A 21,028-nucleotide genomic window follows, 5' to 3' on the forward strand; every position below is an offset into this window, starting at 1 on the left:
ATTGCTGGAATATGTAACTAAAAAGGTTGTTAGAAATATTAATAAAGTAATGAAAAGGTGAGGTTGTTTAGCACAGAATACAGCAAAATGATAAAAAAAAACCTGCAACAGAAGTCTTTTCAGTGGTTGATACTTCCCTCTGACTCCCCCCACTTTATCATGATGTCTTTTCTTGCACTTAGAAAACTGTAATGAATACAAGCAGGGATTGTTTATTATATCTCTTTTTCCTTCTGAATTAAGCTCCACTTTTTGAACTTTCTTCTTAGTTTCTGTTTTTCAAGCTTTCTCAAGCAGTAGTACCAGGGAACTTCCTTACACTCCTTTAAAAATATCCATGAAGACCAACTGGTTCTGTGAACTGTTTTAGCCATAAAGAACACACCCCACACGTGTTTGTTCTGATTTATCTTCTCTGTACTACTCTAGTTTTGTACTTTGTACTTTAAACTGACGCAGGGAATATTTGTTGTATTGGTATATAAATTAAATCACTAAGATGAAGACTGGCATAGTAAGAATTGTTTTCCCCCTTTGTTCAAGTAGAAAATATATGCATAATGTGCATCAAAATGTGTGGCCATAGAAGTTATTCCTGTTCTTGGTGATAATACATAGGATATGATGTCAGGGAAACAGAGACATTTTAAGATAATGTTTTTTTTATATGTTTTGTTCCTTTCTTTACAATAAGCAAAAAATATTTCTGGAACCAACCAATATAACATATTACATGCAGCAGCTGTTATTCTTCTATTGTTATCATTAAAAAGCAAAAAGTACAACATGTTATGTATTAGTTTACGGAAACTACAGCAACTAAATAGAAATAAATGAGTTAGTCAACTCAAGTTTAGACTTTCTTAGAGGAAAAAATATTAATTTAAAGATAAATGATCTTCGTGTCCTCGATTTAACCCACACGGGTATACTTCTACTCTGCTTGATCATCTTAGACATTCTTAATCCAGCCACCAGCATGTATTGATGAAATCTTTCAACTCTTAACCATGGATTAATTCATGAGGACATTTATGGTGAATTTATCTATACAATAATGTATCAACTATATGACCTTCCTTTTTAATTGTTTTTTTTTGCCCACCTATGGTTGGCTTCAGCCCAGTCACTGGTAATAAGACAAAAAAAGAGTAGAATCAGAATCATTTAGGTTGGAAATAACCCTTAAGGCCATTGAGTCCAACTGTTAACCCAGCACTGCCAAGTCCACCTCTAAACCGTGTCCCTAAGCACCACATCTACATGCATTTTAAATACCATCAGGGACAGTAGCTGAACCATTTTCCTGGGCAGCCTCTTCCAATGCTTCACAATCCTTTTGGTGAAGAAATTTTTCCTAATATCCAATCTAAACCTCCCCTGACACAACTTGAGGCCTTTACCTCATGTCCAATCACTTGTTACTTGGGAGAAAAGACCAACACCCACCTCACTACAACCTCCTTTCAGATAGTTGTGGAGAGATGAGATCTCCCCTGAGCCTCTTTATCTCCTGGCTAAACAACCCCACTTCCCTCAGCCCTTCCTCATCAGACTTCTGCTCCAGACCTTTCACCAGCCTTGTTGCCCTTCTCTGGACCTGCTCCAGCACCTATCTCTCTTGTAGTAAGGAGGCAGAGCTCAATTCAGTATTCTAGGTGCAGCCTCACCAGTACCCAGTACAAGGGGACAACCACTTCCCTAGTTCTGCTGGCTACACTAGTCCTGATACAGGCCAGGATGCTGCTGACCACCTTGGCTACCTGGGCACATACTGACTCATGTTCAGCTGCTGTTGACCAACACCCCCAGGTCCTTTTCTGCTGAGCAGCTTCCCAGCCACAATTCCCCAAGCCTGGAGCATTGTATGGGGCTGTTGTGACCCAAGCACAGGGCCCAGCACTGAGCTTTGTGGAACTTCAGACAACTGGTTTCAGCCCATCAATCCAACCTATCCAGGTCCCTCTGCAGAGCCTTCCTACCCTCCAGCAGACCAACACTCCCGCCCCACTTGGTGCTGTCTGCAAAATAGCAGAAGAGGTTCTCAATGCCTTCTGTTTGAAGTTCTTAGAAATGAAAAATTACTTGGTCATCACTCTAAGTTAGGAAATCTACCTGGACATTAAATATCTTCAAGAGATGCTCTCAAATATGCTTTAATTTTTTGAGCTAAATTTAAAAGTGAATCACAGACAAATGTATTTCCCACAGACTTCAATTTTTCTGCTAATGACTATCTGTGCTTGAAAATTTGACAGGTAGATGGCTGCCTACAGTAACTTATGCCCAGTGTTAAACCAGGCACTAAAATAGAGAAATAACTCATCCAGAACACAGCTAAATTATTCTTTCAAATTCAAGGGATCTGTACTAATAGATGTTGATGTTACATAGCACTGATGATGCCACGTTCCTGTTACTTCACAGTGTAAATTTTACTGATGTTCAGTTTATCAGAATATTTTAGAAATGAAAGACGAGGAAATATATGCAGTTAAGTCTTAAAGAAAATGTAAAAAAAAAAGACAAAGGAAATTGAACAAATGTATTTCTCCTATTGCAAAAAATTTAATCTGTGATCTGATTTCAGTCCTTTCCAAGATAAGGAAATCTGACCTTGGATAGATACAAAAGATCAAGAAAAAATACTAAATTATAACTTTTTTCCCCCAAATACATATTTTCCCATTGATTTTTCTGTAACTTGTCTCATATACAGCTTGTGCTGTTTCTTTCCTGGTTTTGGTCAGTTTTGTTTGGTTGTTTTTATTTGGTTGGCTTTTTCTGTTTTGTTTTGTTTTGGGTTTTTTTTGATAGTTTATTTTCATAGAGTCGTTAGGATACGAAGACTTGGGTATCTTTGTCCTTAAAACTTTCCTCAAAAATAAACTCTTAATTTTCTTATTATGAGCTTTCTTTTCACACTGACAAATTCCAAATGATTAATTGGAAAAAACTCCATCCTTACACGCTTCCTTTTGCTACTTTCTTTGCAGATCATGATGATAACACACTGTGAGGGTGGTCAGAGGTGACTTGCTGAATCGCCATCAAATTAGAACTTCACATGTGGTAAAATACAAGCTAGTCAGAATTTTACTAACCCGGAAAGCTAACCTTTCCTTTGGAGCTTAGCTCTCCTAGCAGTGTAGTCTATATTAATGTTTTTCTGCCTGAGAAACAGATATTGTGGTGTCCCCTGATGAGATACCAGATAATATCAAAGAACTGGTAATAGTCTGAAAATAAACTTTACAGGCTTATTGAATGTACTGGATTTTAGTAAGTGCTCTCAAATGGTGTGCTTCTATCAGTAACAATGGTGAAATGGCCTATATTAAAAGCTCAGATTGTATGTTTGCTTCACTGGTGAAGCAAATGAGGAGCTCTTGGTTTAAGTTTTCTTGTAATACCAACAAATGGCAATTTACTCTCTAATGCAGGCCAGCTGAGTCTCACAGGTAACTAAATGTTCTGAAACATTCATATAAGCAGACTGGCCTCCTGTAAGTGCAGATCTTCTGCTTTTGGCACCAAATTGTTACACCAACCTGGGATTCTGTTGGGTTTTACAGAAAGAGAATGTTTGGTACTAGCCTGAGTACCTCTACACAGTTCTCTATGTCTTGGACAGGAAACTTAAAGGACTCACCACACACACACATATTAGTTAGTACGTATGCAGTTATGTGGTTATTTCAATAGCTGTGCTTACTAATCCAGTAAACAATGTTCTGTGATATGGCACAGTCTGTACCAGGCAAGGGCTGTTAAGTGTATTCCAGCATTAAATACTGAAGTATGAACATGTGAAAGGTGATAATGCTTACCAAGTTAATTTGTATAGTGCTTTCCCAGTCCTTCTCATTGTTCACTCCAGCATTATTAACCACAATATCCAGCCTTCCAAAATGTTCAATTACTTTTTTGAAAGCACCTATAGTAAGATCCAAGGGTGAAATTTCTTAGCACTTATGGAAAGTAAGACCTAAAAATACAATGCATGCATACAAATTAATGTTCTTTTAGTCTACCAAAATGTCTTCACTGTTTTCTTAACAACTAATGAGCAATATGCAATTAAGTTCTTTGTCTAACCACTCACCAATATTAAACATATTCAGGAAAAATTAAAGAATCAAGATACCATAGTTGCCTTTTCATTCAGTTTTATAACACCTGATAACAGGAGCTAATGAAATTTCTTAGCACCCATACATTCCATATATTTTATATTAGATAGGATATTTGACACCCTAATTATATGAATTAAACATTTATAGTTTGATTTGTAATAGTTTGATATATCTAGTGAAATCAAGATTTGGCATAATCTATTTTAAATGCAAAATAAAAGCCTTGTGTTTGGAACCGTTTTCTTGGTTGAGTCTAAATTCAACCTAAGAACCCAATTTTTATTCAATGATGTAACTAATATGAATCTTTCAACTACAAATAATTCAGCATAAATGGATAAATTTCTATACCTCTTACTTTTTAGGTAACTTTAATAATGTGTTTCTCAAATTCAAATCTTCTTCCTTCTGTGGATGAAGACAGAGACCCATCTTCCAAAGAATTTCAAAATAAAGAACTGGGAAACTTCCACAATCACATTGTGTTCTCCCAGGTGACAGTGTTTAAACTAAGATGAAAGATGTGTATGGAAAAACATGATGATGTCATAGTGATGAGCAAACTCATCTAGGCTGGCTCTGCTTTGACAGGATAGTTGGACGAGTTGACCTCCAGATGTTCATTCTAGACTAAGATTTTCCACTACTGTAGACATTATCTAACATGCATATACAGTTTTTTTTATTTTTTCCCTCTAAATAATGTTCCTCATCACTAAATATTTATAATGTAAACAAGATGTCCCCCTCCCCCATATAGCTTTAAAATATATCATTTGGTGACTGAAAAAAAAAACCCCAATCTTAGAGTGTTTCAGGTACGCTGAAATTATGCTTGACAGGCCTTAACGAAACCACTTCATTAAAAGGTAATCCCAGGACCATCTTAATTCCCTGATCTTTACTCTTTGGCTATTAGTGTCAACCAGGAGCATAGCAGCAGCTTTGAGACATGTACGCTTTTGCAGCAGTTGCAGGGGCTTACAAAGTCTTTTTTCCTTGCACCAGATGGTTGGTACTGCAACAGCCTTTTCTTTGCCTGAATGCTGCAGGTCCATCTCAGTCATCATCTTGTCATCAGAACAAGAGCTGGGCAGCTGATGGGAAAGGTTTTATTTGTTCAACTGCCTTTATTGTACAGCTTTTTCTAATATTCTTATTCTGTACTAGAATACTTTAATATTACTAAACTCTATTTTTGGCTGTCTGCCTTTTTGGCTTCTGCTGTGTTTGTTGCTAATTCGTTCTCTGGTTTGTCTACTTAACTCTGCAATCACTTCTGATCTTTCCAATCCTACATCAGTATGGCCACATGAAAACCTTTGGCTTTATCAGGAGCAGAACTGATAATCTAATATAGTTTCAGTGAGTAAAATAAGTACAAATTAAGTACAAAAGAGCTTCCAAATTTTGCATAGCAAAGAAATAGCATCTTTTAGCAACCTCATTCTTAACAGAATATTTTTCCTTCAAAGCCCACCATGGATAATTGTACTTTTTCCCATTACTTTTGCCTATTATTTGTTAAATCCATGCAGTCTTACTAATTGTAGTTTTCTAGTTTACACATTGAGAAATGATCCAAATGCTTTTCAGCTGTTTTCATATCCAAATAAAAAATTATTACCAAATTTGGAATTTTTCTCATGAAAGTTTACCTTCCTACAGTAATCCCATATGTTCCCTATAAACAAAGAGAAGAACCTCTTTATAAATCTTTTTATAAAGTTATCACCTGCACATCAGTTTAAACTGACGTGTTCTTCCCCTTTTGAATGTAGAATAATCCTGTGTTTACATTGCACGCTAGTTAGTGCTTATAGAATCATAAAAATTAAAATCAGATGGTCATATAAAATACTGTATGAAGAAAAATGAAAAATTAAGAGGAGGATCCATTTTAGAGGAGAGGTGAGAAAGAGTGGAAAGTAGGTACAGACACCAGTGAGCTTCCTAAACATTCATAGAGAGCAAAAGTACACGTATGGTGGTTTTTCAAAAGTAGGACAAGTCAAATCTTTATGGGGGACTGTGTGAAAAAGCCACTAGTGAAAAAAGCATAGGCAAGATTTGAAAGTAGATGAAGCAGCTAACTTCCTACCCATAAGCCTTATATACCTACGGATACTAGTTCTAGTACTGCGACTTGTTTCATACCGAAAGGGCTAAAGTTAAAATAAGAGGAACTTCTTTCATACACATGACCTTTCACATAAAGGACAAGTACAGGACTTGATGCATCCACTAAGAACTTTAAACACTGGAATGAAATTAATCTAAGTTTATTAAGTAGTGGCTTGTAATTACAAGTGCAAAATTAGGAAAATAAAGCAATAAAAATAACCATAACCAACAAAATCACTAAAAAATGCCCCAGAAACCCCAAAAGATTGTAAAACAGGATTGCAAATTTATGCTTCCTGCATCAAGATTAATGCAGTATCAGAGAAGCATAAGTTCTTGCTCTCATTCTTTGTGAGAGCCCATTCTTATCCTATTCCGATTGCTCTTCTCCTACTAACTTGGTTCCAAAACTTCCCCTGCAGACCTGTCCTGCTCCCTCCAGTTCCTTGCATACACCCCTGTTGGTCTTGCACCAGCTTGGCACTAAAGGAAGGAGTGATCATGGGGGAGAAAGCACACTGAGGTAACATCCAACCTGCAGCACATGCTATTCCTACCTCTTGGATGCTTTTTCTTGCTCCTGGTTTACTCCTCCCACTTGCAGAAAAAGTCAATGATCAGCCTACCTGATAAAAACTTTGCTTGTCGATTAGAGCAGAGCTCATATTTAAAGTCCAGCACCTCTCTTACAGACAGACAATGTAAAGCTTTGGAATTAAGCATAATCATGTTAGGTTGGAGTGGTGAAGACTATTGCCGAATCCTGAACTGGTTGCAATGATTTGTGAAAGAGAAATGGATATGCTCAATCACTGCTGCTGTTGAGAAAGTGGCCAGTTAAGTGTAGTGAATAAAAGCAGAACTAAAAATGTTCACATCTAGCCTGGCAAAAAATTAATCTGAGGAACGGGCACTGACGAAAGCGATGTCAAAATCTGAATCTGAGTCACTACCTATGAATGCATCATTTTTAATAATGAAACTTTGAGAAGTGATGTGCCTGATATGAAATATTATAAAGAGCACATCGACGTTATATGATTCTCTAAGAGCTCAGTAGGGCACACTATATATTTACTAAGTGAAAACAAATGCAGATCACGCCCGAGGGAAGCTCTTTGCCATTCTCTGCATCTGCAAAATGTGTGTGAAATGTTATCAACCCATACTTAACACTGTGTAAAGCAGCGTGCCATCTTTTGCCAGCCCAGCTTTCATCTACAGCAGCACATGTTGAGAGTAATTGTGCTCTATGGAAAGAGCAGTGCAACCCAGAGCAGAATTTATTACTCCTGTGACGAGGGAATGCAGCTTGGAGTCGGTACTGAAGCCTCATAAAAAGCAAGTCCATGCTTTAAACTTTATATATATTACTCATAAAATAACAATTATCTTCTGTAGAGGCTTTCATGCAAAAATATCACACACAACGCTCAATGAAAATGGTTTCTTTGGCTTTTCTTTACGATGTGCCAAGTAACACAGTGAAATACATGCATGCTGGTAGCAATATTTCACATCTGCAGGTTCAGAAACAAATCCTTTTTGAGTCACTGTCAGAAGAGATTGGGAGTAGGCTGTCCTCCAGAAACCTTAATTGCACACTTATTGGTGCAGCAGCCCAGGCTCCTTCAGGTTGCTGCATGTTAAGCAGGAGCCCAGCGCTGACAGTTTCCTTCTTACCTTTCAGCTGCTCCGGGTCCGTAACGTCGCACTGGATGAACACCGTCCTCTGCGCTTCAAACTGCTCGTCCAGGGCCGCCTTGCTCTCCTGCCCAGCCTCGGAGTTGCGGTCCAGCAGGGCCACCTGAGCGGGGAAGGAGCGGCGGGTGGGCAGACGGACAGACTGACGGGTCCCCCATCGAGGAGAGCCCGGCGGCTGCCGCCGCTGCCCCGCACCCGCGGGTGCCGGGCGGAGAGGCGAGGCGGGAGGCGGAGGGGAGAGCAGGGGCTCCTCCCGGGGCTTACCTTGGCGCCCTTGCCCAGCAGCGCCTGGACGAAAGCCCGGCCGATGCCCTGCGCCCCGCCTGTGACCAGAGCCACCTTCCCATTGACGTGCATGGCCTCCGCTGCCGGCCCCGCGCCCGCCGAGCCGGAGCCAACCTAGCGCGGTGTCACCTGCCCGGTTTCCTTCCTCCCTCCCTCCCTCCCTCCTTCGCTCGCTCGCTCACTCGCTCTCTCCCTCCCTCCCTCCTGCCCTCCCTTTTTCCCTCCTCCTCCTGCCGCCGCCGCGGCGGCTCATTCCCCCTCGCTCCCCTCTCGTGTGACCGAGGGCAGCCCCGAGCAGCCTGGGCGGAGGGAGCAGGGGTGGAGTAGGTCATTAGATCGTTCTCCCGAGTGTCTAGATTACCCCCAAAGTTGAAGAGCCAGAGAGAAGATCAACTTCAACCCCTCTTCAGTCCCCGGGCTGCCGGCGAGGACTGCTCCCGCCCGGCAGCCCCACGGCAGGGGTCTGGGGCACCCGCCGCTCCTCTTGGCGTGGGGTAAAAGCCTTTGCACCTCCATAAATCGCGTGAGAAGCGGCTACGAGCTCTGATAAGGGTTCTTGGCAGCTGCTAAGGCCGTGTACGTTTTGGTTGGCCCAAGTTGTGTGAGCAGCGGGGTGAAGAATTAAAAGAAAGTTCAGCCTTGGAAAAAAAACAAACATAGTACCTTTTATTCACACTTCACAATACCCTACCAGCCTTCTCCCTTTCAGTCTGTCAGTAAGTAGAGTTAGTGTGTATGATAAAAACTCAGCCATTAGAAGTTACTGATATCAGACATATTTATATAAGTATTTTCTAGATGTTTTCAGCTCTATGGCTAACCTAACTGTACCTTAAAATATGTTTAACCACTATTCCAGTTTATAAGCCAAATTCTGTTACATGATGTGATTTATATGCAACTAAAATTTATCAATGAAGTAGAAATAAGAGCAACCTTAATGGTCTAAAAGACTAAATAAATTTTCTTGTTTATTAGCCTGTTATGAGACTCACAAATGGCATCTCATAGAAAATAATAATGTTGTGGAGTGTTGGGTAGATGGGAAAAGTCCATTGCCCCAGTCTTCAGCTGTATGAACATATGTACATCATGTATATGTGTGTGTGTGTGTGTGTGTGCGTGTTTATGAACACATAGCTGTCCTTTGCGTTCTCTGTTTTCTTTTGCCTGGTGTACCGGTTTTAAACTTTTTGCTTGTGTTTTCAGCCCTGAAGTACTCTGGCTCAGACTTCACCTCTATCATCAATGCTTGTTGCCATTTAACTTGTTTCTCAGCAACAGTGTGCCTATTTTGTCCATCTCTTATCCCAGCTGTCTGTTTTCTACTAGGTTGCCTTCATGTATGGGATGCCTTTCTTTTGTATTACCCAGAAGAAACAAATTATATTGTTTCTAACACCAGCAAACTGTTAGAGAACCATTAAGGTAACTATGTTACCTAATTGAGTAAATTGAGTAACACAAGATCTTGTTATTATAACCTTTGTCCTTAAAAATGTGAAGTAATACAATCCAGCTGCTAAATTGGACTGCAGCCATTTAGTTTTCCTAAAGATCATGATTCACTTCATAAAAGCAGTTGGAGCTGGCCTCTGGGGTTAGTGATTTCTTTGAATATGATACCTGTGTTTTTGTGAGGCCTCCAGATTGTTTTGGAGCTGTGAAATGTGTGCCACCTAAAGTGCCATGCCTAATGAGCTCTTTCCCAACCAGCTGAGCCAGCTTCCCTGATTTGTTGAGAGACAAGTATAGTGTCAGGTCAAAGGCGCATCATGAAAAAAATATTACCGCATTAGGGACCTAACAAAAGCCTTACAGTGGAGTCTTTCACCCTCAACCCAACCCCCAAAGCCCCCTCCCCACCCTCTTTGACCAAGTCATGATCAACATCTGTCATAGTCTTTATTTCTAGGACATACTAGTATTTTTCCAAGTGCTAAGCAAAGGAAAAGATCAATAAACCCCCTTTGTGTTTCCAAACAGCTGCAGCTGGAATGACCTTTGGCAACTGCACTTTCTAGGTTGTTGGTAACTTGGCATGAATGTTAAGAACAATCTGGACTCTTCTGAGATGCTGGAATACTTAGAGAGCTGAGTGCACACAATGTTTCTGTAAAACAAATCTTACAAGCTTTCGTCCCAAAGATCAGTTTGGTTGAATGTAATGCTGGGTGTCATATGTTGAAATAGTTTAAAGGTATTGTGATAAACTAACCCAGGGCTTCTAACCTTGATTTTATTGGCTGAATGGACTCTTTCCATGATTCCATTCGAGGACTTCCTAAGTGGCCAGCTGACAGAAGACAGAGCATATGCTTTGAGTAACTTATTCTGTGTGTGAGAGAAGCTGATATGCTCATTTAAGAAAATGTGAGATAGTTAAAACTGATGTTGCAGTATTCAATGGTAGAGTTAAACCAAATCATATCACATTTAAGATTTTTTTTTTTCACTGAAAGATGCTCTGACGCTTGTCCAAGGGGTTTATTATACAACCTTGGCAAAATACATTTGAAATTAGACACAGTGATGCTAGCTAGATTCAAAAATATGACGACTATTATCTGAAATCACAGGCATGAAAAGATATTAGATGACTTTGAATGTTTGATTTGGGTGCTTTGGGAGACAAATAATGCACTTTCTGTTCAAAGTTAAGAAATAACAATAACACTAAATAATGTCTTCTATGCCAAAGCTGTTTAGATGTTGAATACATGTTAACACTTGCATGTTATTTGTCTGCAGAATATGATTTCATTTACTGTTTTCTAGTAGACCTTTTGTCTAGCAATACGTCTTTTTCATTTTCCTTTTATGGCTGTGGTGCTTCCTCTTCCATTTCACTCCGTATACTTACATTTATTCTTTTCTATGGCCCATGGCTTATGTTCCACTGTTTCACATGAACCACAGTGGCATCAAAGCATGAAGAAGTTCCAGGTGTTTTTAATCTGTTTTTGAAAAGGAGACTGGAATATGACCTCTCACAGACATGTGCCACCCTATTAGTTCAAAAATTGTTTTTCAAATACCTCATTTTTATAACCATCGTGCAAGGTGCTACTCAAGTTGCTATAAAAACTAAATAAGTGATATTACACCTGTGAATGGATCACCAGGCAATGCTTTTAGGAGAGCGTTCAAACACAGTTATGCAGCATGAGCACTTTGATACATAGTTTTGGTATGTACTACATTTCCACAACTTCTACTGAAAAGAATGGTTTGAAAACAAAGCTAGAGAAATGCCCCAAATGTCTAGCATTGTGTGGGGTAATTAAAAGATGTTTCAGGTCACATACTGAATATGGTACCAAACCTTCCTTAACAAGAAACTTAATTGTTCAACAAATATAAGACAGTTTTCCATGTCCAAGAGTTGCGTTTTTGTTTTTATAATGTGATTTCTCTGTGATCTTTCTGTATGCAATAAGGTAGAAAGGCAGCAATTGCTGCATAAGAAAATGAGGTTATATAGCTATGCTTTATTTCAGATATTCTACCTAGCTATTAAAGCAAAATAATTCAAGACAGACTGTCTGCCAGAAATGTCAAACTAACTTAAAGGGCAAGAAACTGAACGAACACCAGGCTTAGAGATTTGCCAGAATGCATTTTTGCAGCATATCATATTATCTCATACTAAGTGAGTGGCTAGATTATTTTGCTCATGCAGGACAACAGCGGTTCATGTACCTCAGGAAAATGAGAACCCAGGATACATCAAAGCAGAGTATAAGAAAATAGTTACGGAAAATCTATTACCAGAGCTCATATTGTATGAGTTCTTCAAGACATTGAGACTTCCATGGCAAGGTCTGGAGGAAGACACGAAAACAAACAGCCCCGTGGTTTTCTGTCTTTTCTAAAATAGCAGGCAGGCTAGGAGAAAATAGAATGTGTTATTGAAAATATGAGAAATAACAATCGTAGTTAGTAGTATCATCAGAATAGAAATAGAAGTTGATACCTTAGCTCTCTGAACTGGTGCAGCCGTCTGACTACTACCCGCTGCTGGTTTTTCAGGTTGGCAGTGACGAAATTATTACGAGGAACGTAAGGGCGATGAAGAGAGACTACAGGGCCCTGGGACGGCTGGTTAAAGGGTCTGGAGCGCAAGTGGTGTTTGCCTCCGTACCTGTTGCAAGCGAGGGTGAAGGGATATATAAGAAGACTCTGCAGGTTAATGTATGGCTACGTGACTGGTGCCAAAGGCAGGGGTTTGGGTTTTTCAGTCACGGGCTGCTGTATGGGACACCTGGTTTGCTGGTGACAGGCGGGATACACCAGTCCCAGAGAAAAAAAAGGGTTTTGGGGCAGGAGTTAGCAGGGCTTATTGACAGGGCTTTAAACTAGTTAGGAAGGGGGGAGGGGATTTAACTGGGCCTGTTGGGGACAAGCCCAAGAGGAACATGCTAGGGATTGAAGGATGGCGGGCTAAGGAGGACTATCAATCTCTTGTTTCACTTGTGGGAAAGGATAGCTCTTTAGACCCTGTCCCGCAGGGGAAAAAGGGTACTAGGACTGGCTCCCTGAAATGCCTGTACACCAATGCACGCAGCATGGGGAATAAACAGGAGGAGTTAGAAGTCTGTGTGCGGGCTAAAGGTTATGATCTAGTGGCGATTACAGAGACATGGTGGGACAGTTCACATGACTGGAATGTGGTCATGGATGGCTATGTCCTTTTTAGGAAAGATAGGTCAGCGAAGCGAGGTGGTGGAGTTGCTCTTTACGTGAGAGAGCAACTAGAATGTATTGAGTTCTGTCCGGGGTCGGATGAGGAGCAAGTGGAATGTCTGTGGGTACGAATCAAGGGGCTGACTGGCACGGGTGATACGGTTGTGGGGGTCTATTACAGACCTCCTGATCAGGACGAAGGAGTTGATGAGGCTTTCTACAGGCAACTGGAAGTAGCCTCGCGACTACATGCCTTAGTCGTCGTGGGGGACTTTAATTACCCCGATATTTGCTGGAAGACTCACACAGCCAGTCATTCACAGTCTAGGAGGTTCCTCGAGTGCATTGATGATAATTTCTTAATGCAAATGGTGGACGTACCAACTAGGGGAGCAGCGCTGCTAGATTTAGTACTCGCCAACAAGGAGGGTTTGGTCGAAGTGGTGACGGTCAATGGCAGCCTTGGCTGCAGTGACCATGAGATGGTGGAGTTTAGGATCCTGTGTGGGAGGAATAGAATACCTAGCAAAGCCACAGTTCTGGATCTCCGAAGGGCCAACTTTGGCCTATTCAGTCAACTGCTAAGGGAAGTCTCATGGGAAAGTGTACTAGGCGGTAAAGGGGCTCAAGATAGTTGGTTAGCATTCAAGGACCGCTTCTTCCAAGCTCAGGATCGGAGCGTCCCAATGAGTAGGAAGTCAAGTAAGGGATCTAGGAGACCGGCGTGGTTAAACAAGGAGCTGCTGGGCAAACTCAAGTGGAAAAGGAGAATCTATGGATTATGGAAGGAGGGGCTGGCCGCTTGGGAGGAATATCGGACAGTTGTTAGAGGATGTAGGGAGGCAATTAGGACAGCTAAGGCCTCCTTGGAACTCAATCTTGCTAGTCGGGTTAAAGACAATAGAAAGGGCTTCTTCAAATACATAGCAAATAAAACTAAAACAAGAGGCAATATAGGCCCACTGCTGAACGAAGTGGGTACCCTGGAGACAGAGGATATAAAGAAGGCAGAGGTGCTGAATGCCTTCTTTGCCTCTGTCTTTACTCCTGCAGACTGTCCCCGAGGGCCCCGGATTTCTATAGCCCCAGAAGGAGTCAGGACAAAGGAGGAGTTTGCTTTGGTAGATGAGGATTGGGTTAGGGATCAGCTATGCAAACTGGACATTTGTAAATCGATGGGTCCGGATGGAATGCACCCACGGGTGCTGAGGGAGCTGGCGGAGGTCATTGCTAGGCCACTTTCCATCATCTTTGGTAAGTCGTGGGAAACGGGCGAGGTGCCTGAGGATTGGCGGATGGCAAAGGTCACACCAATCTATAAGAAGGGCAAGAAGGAGGACCCGGGTAATTATAGACCGGTCAGCCTTACCTCCATCCCTGGAAAGATGATGGAACAACTTATTCTTGACTCCATCACTAGGCATATCAAGGATGAGGGGGTCATTAAGAACAGCCAACATGGTTTTATGAGGGGGAAGTCATGTATGACCAACCTTATAGCCTTCTATGAGGAAGTGACTAGGTGGAGGGATGATGGTAGAGCGGTAGATGTAGTTTTTCTTGATTTCAGTAAGGCATTTGATACTGTCTCCCACAGCATCCTCATAGATAAGCTAAGGAAGTGTGGGCTTGATGATCAAGTAGTGAGGTGGATCGAGAACTGGTTGAAAGGAAGAAGGCAGAGAGTTGTGGTCAATGGCGCAGAATCTAGCTGGAGGTCTGTGACTAGTGGAGTTCCTCAGGGGTCGGTGCTGGGACCGGTGCTGTTTAATATTTTCATCAATGACCTGGATGAGGGAACTGAGTGCATCCTCAGCAAGTTTGCTGATGACACAAAACTGGGAGGAGTGGCTGACACACCAGAGGACTGTGCTGCCATTCAGCGAGACCTGGACAGGCTGGAGAGTTGGGCGGGGAGAAACTTGATGAAATTTAACAAGGGCAAGTGTAGAGTCTTGCATCTGGGGAAGAACAACCCCATGTACCAGTACAGGTTGGGGGTTGACCTGCTGGAAAGTAGTGAAGGGGAAAGGGACCTGGGGGTCCTGGTGGATAGGAGGATGACCATGAGCCAGCAATGTGCTCTTGTGGCCAAGAAGGCAAATGGCATCTTAGGGTGCATTAGAAAGGGAGTGGTTAGTAGGTCAAGAGAGGTTCTCCTCCCCCTCTACTCAGCCTTGGTGAGGCCGCATCTGGAATATTGCGTCCAGTTCTGGGCCCCTCTGTTCAAGAAGGACAGGGAATTGCTTGAAGGAGTCCAGCGCAGAGCCACAAAGATGATTAAGGGAGTGGAACATCTCCCTTATGAGGAGAGGCTGAGGGAGCTGGGTCTCTTTAGTCTGCAAAAGAGGAGACTGAGGGGTGACCTCATCAATGTTTACAAATATGTGAAGGGTAGGTGTCAGGATGATGGAGCTAGGCTTTTTTCAGTGATATCCAGTGATAGGACAAGGGGCAATGGGTGTAAACTGGAACATAGGAAGTTCCACATTAACATCAGGAAGAACTTCTTTACTGTAAGAGTGACAGAGCACTGGAACAGGTTGCCCAGGGGGGTTGTGGAGTCTCCTACACTGGAGATATTCAAGGCCCGCCTGGACAAGTTCCTGTGTGATGTACTGTAGGTTACCCTGCTCTTGCAGGGGGGTTGGACTAGATGATCTTTTGAGGTCCCTTCCAACCCTTGGGATTCTGTGATTCTGTGATTCTGTGAATATATGAATATAAAGGGGCTTGCTTGGCCTAGGAGTTTATGAAGGATCATAAAGTGAAGACTAGATCACTTTGCTTTATAAAGTAGAAAAGGGAAGTCACTGGAGACATTAAAAAACAGAATGAGAAACTTTTACACTGCATTTCCTGATTTGCAAGAATGCTTAGAAAGTATACAATTTTTGTGAAAAGATTTGTCAGAGCACGTGGGAGGTTGTTACAGTAAATGAGGTGAGAGAGGTGATGACTGGTTTTTAGATTACATTTAACCAGTATTAAAGAAGGAATGCTAAGAGTCAGAGAGTTCCCTGCTACTTTGGAAACACCTACTACAACTGAAAGAGAGGCTTTGAAGTGAAGAAAATTATCTAGTGGAAAATATCTAGTGAAGAGGGGTAGGAATTAGCTGCCTTAGGAAGCTAAGGACAAGGGGATTTAGGAGTTCAGTTTTGGACACCTATTCAGAGAGGCTTTTTTAGCCCTCCAGCATGCCTTTCCTTGATCAAATTCCTACTGTCATTCTCAACATTACCATAGCCTGTATCTTAGGCATCATAATAGTACATTTTTCAGTCGGTTGTCCTGCATATAGATCAAATAACTGGGGAATGATAAGCTGCTAGTGTTTCACTTTAAATGCTTAATGCTTTTAAAGAAAAACCCTTAAAGCAATTAAGGTAACAGTGGTCAATGAGGATACAAGTATTAGTATTTAAAACCCTTAAAAAGTCACTAGATAACTTAGGGAGTTTGGAGTTAATTCCACGCCTGAAAACCAATAACACATTTAAGAAATAATTATAGTCTACTAGAAGAATGTGAACATGATCACAGATGTGTATGGCCAGAGCAGTACAGGCCTTGCTAAGAAGGCAATTCTGCAAGGTGTTAAAACTTCTGAAGTCTCGAGCCAGGCCCTAAATGCATAAGGAAGGATTCGGTGTTAAAGCATGCCCTGCCCTTTCTCTATCTGATATAACTGTAGGAGAACCTTTAAAACCCTGTATTTGGCACTGTCTTTAAACACCACAGCAGTATAGCAGCTGGCAGTAAAAACAAAACAAAAATATGTGAACCCCTCCCATGCCTCTTGCAACTTTGGCACACGCTATGTGAAGGGCTGACTGTCTACCCTGTTCATCTGATTATCAGCTCATCAAGTAGTGCCAATGTCTATACTTTTGGAAATTGTTCTATGCTTAGGCTCAAACTGTAAAAGGCTTCTTAAAAAGCTAGTGTGAGCAAGTTAAATCAGACCAGCCACCACATAAAGTAACTTCTATTATTAGAACTATGTAATTCTGGTGGAACTAAATTGTTGTCTATTTCCCTAGAAAATTACAACCACATGCATAAAAATCATGCTTTTTTATATTTGTTGAAATATGACTACTACTCATTCTTTGACTAATATCCATTTGAAGAGAGAAGGAATGCATTTTTGATTATGTTTTAACTTCTAAAAAGCAAGAAACACCCACCTACCTCTCTAAAAAAAAAAAAAAAAAAAGGAGAAATCCTACAGAACCTTCATTCCAACTTTGAAAAATGAATTTGAAGGGAGCCTTGAATCCAGTGAGTCCTCCTTATTCTGCACTCCAAATTTCTGCAGGGGCTGACAGTGATAGTTGTCTTTCTAAGCAATATTTTGGCTCCCTCTTTTATTTTCATTCTTTTTCTTCACACACAATCACTGTCTAGGTACACCAATTTCTGGGTGGTCTGTTTCAAGGAAAAAAATATCATATACAGAACTTTTTTTGAGGTGGTGCAGCGTATTTTATACTGCAGAGTTATTGTTAAATGTATGTTTTAGGGAAGTCAGAGAACTTCTACAATTATTTTGTGCACAAAAACCTGGAAGTGCTACAGAATACTTGTAATGTACTACATCTTACCATCTGGTCAGAATAACGACACGGTGACATTCAGAAATAATACAGAAATATGGACCAGAACTCAAAGAAAAGATGTGAAAGAAGGAAGCAAAACAACTGATGAGTAATGTACTTAATAGAAATGACACTTTTCACTTAAGGTGAAATTGAGAAATTAGTTGAAAATCTCATACGTCAACACCATGGCACTTTTTTTTAATAAGAAGTTTATGACTTGAAATCATTTTTTATGCTTAGTGTTATGAAATACAGGAAATTGAATCAAGAACTGAGTAACAACAACAACAAAAAAAAAAATCATACAAAACTACCAGAATCAAGTTATTAATTTCACAAGGAAATGTAACTGTGATATGATTTGGTGAAAATAAAAAAAAAAAAGCATAAATCTTTATTTCAGGCATGGTCGGTGTAACCTTAAATGTAGGTTTTAAAAATAACAACAGTTAGTTGAAGAAAATATGTATATTAAAATGTGAAATAAATTAAGTCTATGTCAAAAGAGAGCCCATAGCTAATAAAATTTAAGCCAGTAGGTTGTTTGTAAAGTATTTTAACTATTAGAAGTTTACAGTCAATTACTGGATATTATTCTGATAATTTAAAATGTTTACGGCTACAAAATAAACTGTATTTGCCAGTAAATACTGAGATCCTTAGACGAATCTTGACTTGCAAAACACAGAACATTCCGTGTTTTAAGGAAGTCAGCTGCGCAGCTTGGTGAAAGGAGCATGTTATGTTGGTATAAGCACCTTTATTTTTAATGAATGCAGTCACATTCATCCTTCCACCCATGTTAAAAGATCTAACCAAAATATTTAGTTCAAATTTACGCTGCATCTGTACATGCTGAATTCATTTGATGAGACCTACTAATTACTTCCTAATACCATTAGGAAGAAACTGAAATCCTCAATGTAATTATTAAGCCAAACGCAAATTGGTTGTTATATTCTTGGATATCTGGAAATCTTACTAATAGGTACATTCCTCAATCATAAATAACTAGATATCTGTCTTCCATTTTATATTTCTACAATTGAAACATTCAAATAAACTTCTCAATTTTGAGAATTAAAGACATTTGAAAGCCTTTTTTGCTACTGGAAAAAAATACATCTTTGACTATGTTATAAAACTTGAAACCTTCTGTCATAGTTGTTGAATTGCAAAAAGTTTTATGTGAAGCCATATAGATAAGTCTTCCAAGATATTTCAGAAATCATAAAAACAGAATCCACAGCCACATCAAATATGGTAACATACTTAGGTATTCAATAAGGTCACCAGTATGTCATTTTAGATGACAATGCAGAAAACGTAATGGAGAATTATTGTAAAATAAATTGGGATCTGAAATTTTTCTCTACAACCCATTAATGTAACATTACGCATTTGCATTTGCAGAGCAACCTGGGAACACTTCGTAGAAACAAAGAAGGAAAGCAGATCACTGCCATGGTTTTCAGAAAATGACTTTTACTGAATACAAATGTACAAGGAACTTTTGAACACGCATCACAGCAACTAAAAGTGCTCAACAAAGCAATGCACTTACTTCAAACTAGAAAAGTAATTGATTACAATGGTGAAGAAGCCCCACTAGTACTGAGGTATACTGGATTACATAAAAACCCCATATGAGGCTTCCTCACTTAGGAAGCTGCTTTGGTTTGCAATGTGTGTATTGTCCAGATATGTCTCTGACACATACTGTGCACTTCTCTGGAAGCTGAGTCAGACAGTAAAGTAGTCTGACAGAAAAGTAGCTGATGCACTCTGCTTAACGTTTCCAAGTTTTTCAATTAGTAGCTACAATACAGAATTAATCAAACCTCAACAATTATTGGATTAATTCCATCTTGAGGTAAATCAGACAGCAGCTGGCAGCAAAAATAGTTTAACCTTACTTCATCTTATATATGCACATTCATAAAAAGATTGGTATAAAAAGATTAAGATCTTGTATATCTATAAATTGGGGACAATAAAAAAGATCTCCGGAAAGCACTTTATTTTGTTCATGCACTGAAATCACAGCAGTGTATGAACTACTTTTTTTTCCAAATACAGTGGTGTTTTGTTTTTTTTTTTTTCATTTTGAAGTTTCACAGGTATAGATCTTAATTAAAGAGAACATAAAATATTTGCTTAGAAATTATTATGTGGGTAAATATAGACAGGATTGGTAGCATATTCTAAGAAGCAGTCTCACCTTTCTTATTACAATTAGTCCACTTAAAATTCTTCATAATTCTATCATGTCAAAAGTAAGAAATTTACATATCATATGTTTTCCTTAAACTGGAAAACTGCATGTAAAGATAAGTTAAATAAGAACTGAGACTACTCAGATTTGTCTGGTTAAGTCTGTAGAATGGTAAATCAGAAATTTGAATTAGCTCTGATCTGCCATGGAGTTCCACAAGAAAGGAAGGGAAGCCTTGGAAGCTTCATAGTCTACATTGTTCCATTGTTTAGGGACAATTAACAAGTCTTTACTTTTTTCTGCTTCACTTTCCTGTTCATTCCTTCCTCTGATTCCCAACACTAGGTATGTAATTCCATGCTTAAGCAGCTGTGCAAAAAGACAGTATATAAATATCTCTGTCAATAATAATGTCTTGTCATGTGCTTTACAACAGCTAACTCAACTTTCATATTATTAAATCTGATAAAAATGTTTAATTTTCAAATACAGCATTGATAATTATTTTTTACTTTCCAGTTCTGTTTTGTTTTGTTTAACATTTCACTGCAGCATTGAGAAATGTACTCATTCAGGTTTGAGAACAGAACTCAGGTATGAGAACAAATAAATTGGGAAAGTGTCTTTTGGGGATAAAATGCATGATGTAATAGTATTTAATTTCCTAAACCTTTCCTTTAATTTAACATTTTGAAGATGATGTTTAGAGCTAAAACTGTGTGTGTAAGAGCGCACTAGAACATTGAGGATTAAAATAAAAAAAAAAAAGGAATTAATGTACATAAAGACACTGGAATGAAAATTAGTTTAACACATGGATATTCCATTTAAACCCAACCACTTTTCTTTTGATGGTAGGATTAAGTAAGGAATATAACACCGCTGACAATATGAAGCAGTTGTTGCCTTGGAGAAGGTGAAGATATGTGAACAGGTAAGGACATTGCTAGTTGTATTTATATGGATTAGATATGATATCTTATATAATCAGAGTTAGCGTACATAGGATAAGGTGATTGAAAAGAATTCCTCATTCTTGTAACCTTTTGCATATTGAAACACAGAGAGTTATTGTATTTCTCCCTCGGCTTCATGCTTCCTGTACTTTGGCCATGTCGTGCAGAGCTACATCTGCAAAAGGACCTCAGTACTTTTCAGACAAGTGCTCAGCCACTGCATCCTTTGGGTGTGTTTTTGTTTTTACCAGGAAAACTGTCTCACCGACAGTGTTAATGTGTAAAGTGTAAACTGTGTGTTAATCTTTGTCTAGT

At 39.7% G+C, this 21,028-nt stretch overlaps 1 protein-coding gene and 1 long non-coding RNA gene across 21 annotated transcripts in view; one reads left to right on the plus strand and one right to left on the minus strand.

The window, feature by feature from the left end:
- Nucleotides 1-8,425, minus strand: part of HPGD (15-hydroxyprostaglandin dehydrogenase) — a 29,472-nt gene extending 21,047 nt beyond the window's left edge. The window contains exons 1-3 of one of the 4 annotated variants that reach the window (XM_065694726.1): nucleotides 8,229-8,418; nucleotides 7,944-8,067; nucleotides 3,831-3,937 (exon numbers count right to left, since the gene is read on the minus strand). In XM_065694726.1, coding sequence (XP_065550798.1) covers nucleotides 3,831-3,937; nucleotides 7,944-8,067; nucleotides 8,229-8,321 — 324 coding nt within the window. In that variant the 5' untranslated portion in view covers nucleotides 8,322-8,418. Of the gene's footprint in view, nucleotides 1-3,830; nucleotides 3,938-7,943; nucleotides 8,196-8,228 lie in introns of those variants that run through there. The other 3 variants (XM_065694749.1, XM_065694733.1, XM_065694742.1) reach the window with 3 other exon arrangements.
- Nucleotides 1-21,028, plus strand: part of LOC136021986 (uncharacterized) — a 62,419-nt gene that overhangs the window by 33,661 nt on the left and 7,730 nt on the right. For 15 of the 17 annotated variants that reach the window (XR_010615976.1, XR_010615965.1, XR_010615967.1 and 12 more), the window contains 4 exons: nucleotides 2,997-3,072; nucleotides 5,145-9,677; nucleotides 18,956-19,161; nucleotides 20,616-20,691. This is a non-coding gene — a long non-coding RNA (uncharacterized LOC136021986). The remainder of the gene's footprint in view (nucleotides 1-2,996; nucleotides 3,073-5,144; nucleotides 9,678-18,955; nucleotides 19,162-20,615; nucleotides 20,692-21,028) is intronic. The other 2 variants (XR_010615959.1, XR_010615961.1) reach the window with 2 other exon arrangements.

Source organism: Lathamus discolor, chromosome 1, assembly GCF_037157495.1.
Source record: "Lathamus discolor isolate bLatDis1 chromosome 1, bLatDis1.hap1, whole genome shotgun sequence".
NCBI lineage: Eukaryota > Metazoa > Chordata > Aves > Psittaciformes > Psittacidae > Lathamus > Lathamus discolor.